At 32.1% G+C, this 3,787-nt stretch overlaps 1 protein-coding gene across 1 annotated transcript; it reads right to left on the bottom strand.

Annotated features, from left to right (window-relative positions):
• Nucleotides 1–1,502: 1,502 nt before the first annotated feature.
• On the bottom strand, nt 1,503–2,219 carry LOC141607338 (protein MKS1-like). Its single transcript, XM_074426693.1, has one exon. The coding sequence runs from the start codon at nt 2,217–2,219 to the stop codon at nt 1,503–1,505; it is 717 nt and encodes a 238-aa protein (XP_074282794.1).
• Nucleotides 2,220–3,787: the final 1,568 nt, after the last annotated feature.

Here is a 3,787-nt window from a genome sequence, read left to right as displayed (position 1 = left end):
CTCAACTACTTATTTATATTATTATTATTAAGTTTTAATTTTTACAATATGACTTTAGTCCTGAAATTAAATCGTGTGACTAATCTTCCTAATTTACGTGTACCATCAATTCAACAATTATACGTTAGGTTACTCCTTCCGTCCCAATTATATGTCTATCATTTTTTATTTTTGGGTGTTTCATTTATATATGTACTCCCTCTATTCTAGTGATATATTTACACTTCCTTTATTTTGTGAGAGGGAAATAAGGAAAGTGTAAACATATCACTGGAACGGAGGGAGTACCTTTCTATATTTGGGATGGTTCTATTGAGTAATATACTAATCTTCCCAAATTTAGGTGTACCGTCAATTCAACAATCATACGCTTAGGATATCCATTACCAAATATAAATCATCACCCTTTTGTTGGTTAAGTTCAATGGTTTTCAATTAGTACATCCCATCATGTACATGATCATCAAGTATTGTGTTGTTGCTAGGTAAATTACAATTTACACAACTTTTATTTCAAAGCACAATTAGCAACAAGTTCAACAAGAAGGAACTGTATTCATCAACAATAATTCATATAATACTCTTAATTAGACGGAAAATAGGATTGCGCATCTGATGTATTACCTCAGACCATTTTAGTTACTGAGCATACATGCATTTTTTCTGAGCATACTTGAATTTATATGTATAGTTTTTGGGCAATATTATATTTTACCCTTTTAGTTATTGAGCATACATACAATTTTTCTGAGCATACTTGAATTTATATGTATAATTTTTGAGCAATATTGTATTTTTTTAGTTTAATGTTTAAGTGAACATGTTCAAAAACTTTATATTAAAACTTATAATATTTTGAAAAAACAATCAAACATTTTATTATAAAAGTCAGAAAGTAGACAATTAGATTAGATGTAATACATCTGATGTATAGTCTATGAATTAGTCAAAATTTTCAACTTTCAACCTTCCGCATTTTTAATTTTAATCTGCCCTATACACCTTATAAACTAATTGATGCCCTAGACACTACTTTGACTACCTAGATAATACGCAGTACTAATGTACTATATATAGAGTGCGAGATCTACAACACCGGTCTCATTATGTCGATGATACCAATCAATCTTTACGTCTTTTATTCAAATTAAAATGTAATACAAAATATTGAGAAAAATATATCTAACCAAGTAACATTATTTTACAAAATGTGTTGTTTTGTGCCATTCAACAAATTATTTACATTTTATTAGAATACTCCTTACAAAAGAAATAAAAACGTAAATATTCTGATGAATGGGAGGGAGCATATGTAAAACTATTGTATTCATACACTTAAACTGTCATATAACTAAACGAGTACAATCTTCAATAGATATTGTTACATATAAATTTATTTTACATGAAAAAAAACAAAAAATCAAATTAACTTGATACAATTCAATCTACCATTGATAACTCTATATATGATCAAACCCATCTATCTCTTCTAAATCTCTATCTCAAGTGTTCAAGATATGGTGCAAAAATTCAAGAGAATTAGGGGAAATAACAGCACCAGGAGACGTGAAATTATTACTACTAGAAAATGGATTATTACCTATGTAATTATTACTACTCCCCTCTACGTAATTACTTATTTCATGATTAACGTTCATATTAGTATGATTATTACTATTACTATTATTATAATTTCGAGTTTGATCGCGAAAAAATGGGGAGAAAAAATCAGGTGAAATAGGAGGAAATGAATTTGGTCCTGGTGACAAAACACTTGGTAAAAACACTCTTCTTTCTACTGCTTCCACATCTTGCCCTTCCAGAACATCACTTCTTATACTACCATCAAAGGGCATTTTCGCCATTTCAATGCTACCGAACCTTGCCACGGGTGCTATAACCCCACTAAATACACGATGATGCGAAGTAGATGATGAGGTGGCATGATCAGGGCCAGTTAGCCGTTGTACGAGAGGCATGAACTCATTAGGGTTAGCATGGATTACCTTAGGTGACACGGTGTATATGATCACAGGCTGACGTGGCTGCTGAGGTGGCGGCATCTGCTGAGATGGCATCGTACCAGGTGGAACAACGGGTGGTTTTTTGATCTTGTGGGACTCTTTCCTCACCTTCAAGGGGGCTGGTCTAGGGCCTTGGAGCTCTTTTCGTGGCGGTCGGCCGCCTTGAATACTATCATCAAAGGGATGACAATCCATGGAAGTTAATAAGGATTATAGAAGGGGAGGATAGTAGGAAGAAGGTGAATAATAATATTAAGAAGTTGATGAAAATAATTGTTATGGTAGGGAAAGTGCATTAATTTTTGTAAAGCAATGTGGGAGGATAATATAATATATAGAGTAGGATATCCTCTCCGTCCCGATCATTTATTTATCTTTTTATTATATAAATACTTTTGATGAATTTTTACACTTAATTTAATCCACTTATCATCAAACAATTAGTTTTCTTTTTTTCATGGTTTATATAGTAAAATGAAAGGTAAACAAATAATAGGGTTATAGATTATACTATAAAGAGAGGAAGGAAGGTGGAAATGTAATAAAAAGGTGATAAAGTCAATGCAAGATGGGTTATAAAAATTAAGGAAAATAAAGTGGTTGAGGAAGTTTGTCATGTTCTTCCTAAGGTAGTGACATTATCCAAGTTGGGTGTCATTAGGTTTAATTTAGCGTGGTAAGAAAATTCCTACCAACGCTCCTTTTTCAGGTGTTTCTTTTAAAAGCATGGGTTAATCAAATTCGAGATTTTTCTTCAACATAATCTTAAGTTTTATAGACTTAATTTAGTGTAGGAATTTTTTTTTGAGTTGAAGATTTGGTTTAGCGTCTTGGTACGGAGTACTATTTTTTGAATCATATGCGTAATAAGATTTTCCTGTTTGAATGTTATGATCCTCGGTTCCTATTTTTTATTTTTTCAAATTAGATACGAATGACCTCTTTTATTTATTGAAAATTAGAAAGCACGGGTAGTTTGATCACTGCTTAGGAATAGATTGATTGAAATGAGAAACCATAAAAGTATGGGGTTCCAATTCCATATATTTCAAAACATGTTTGATTTATTAAAAAAATAAACATAAAATAAATGGAGTTTGAATCCATGGAGAGTGACATGTTGGAAGTCTATTAGGCATGAACTCGGATTATACACTCCACAAAATCGCTCTTGGTAGGGCTTGAACCCGGGTCTCCTGAGAAATTTGCTCATTTGAATCTTAATATCCCTTATTATTCGCATTTTTTTGTTTAATCCATCACAAATTACTTATACTTTTCTAAATAAAGTTTCGACAAAATACTACTAGTAAATAATTTATTTATTTATGACGAAGGAATCCACAACCAGTAATTTTGGTGTGCACTCGGTGAATCCCTGACTATACGTGATAGCCTGCAAATCAGACACACCAAGTCAACCAATTTGAATCCTCTCCATTACCTCCATTCTCCATTTCTTTTAAATGATCAAAATTATTTCCCAAAACGATCTAACGATCATCAATAGAAGTAATGGATGATGATGTGGGAGACAAATAATATATAATATGGATCTATTAGAGGTAATGGATAAGAAATGAAGAGGATCTTTGCTCCAAGTCAACCACCCTTTTTAGAGAGGTGACAAGAAGTTTGACATAGGATTTTATCGCCTAGGTGAGTTGAATAGAGAAGCACAACAATATGTTGCTGAAATTGGAGTAGAGAAGTGGTCAATTTGTCATGATGATGGACATAAATATGGAATATTGACTACTAAC

This window comes from Silene latifolia, chromosome 10 (assembly GCF_048544455.1).
Source record: "Silene latifolia isolate original U9 population chromosome 10, ASM4854445v1, whole genome shotgun sequence".
NCBI lineage: Eukaryota > Viridiplantae > Streptophyta > Magnoliopsida > Caryophyllales > Caryophyllaceae > Silene > Silene latifolia.
Note: the sequence above shows the minus strand (reverse complement) of the source record. Positions and strands in the feature narration are given on the sequence as shown.

Excerpts from the sequence above, each read along its gene's own strand:
- LOC141607338 (XM_074426693.1), bottom strand. The coding sequence starts at position 2,219 with ATGGATTGTCATCCCTTTGATGATAGTATTCAAGGCGGCCGACCGCCA.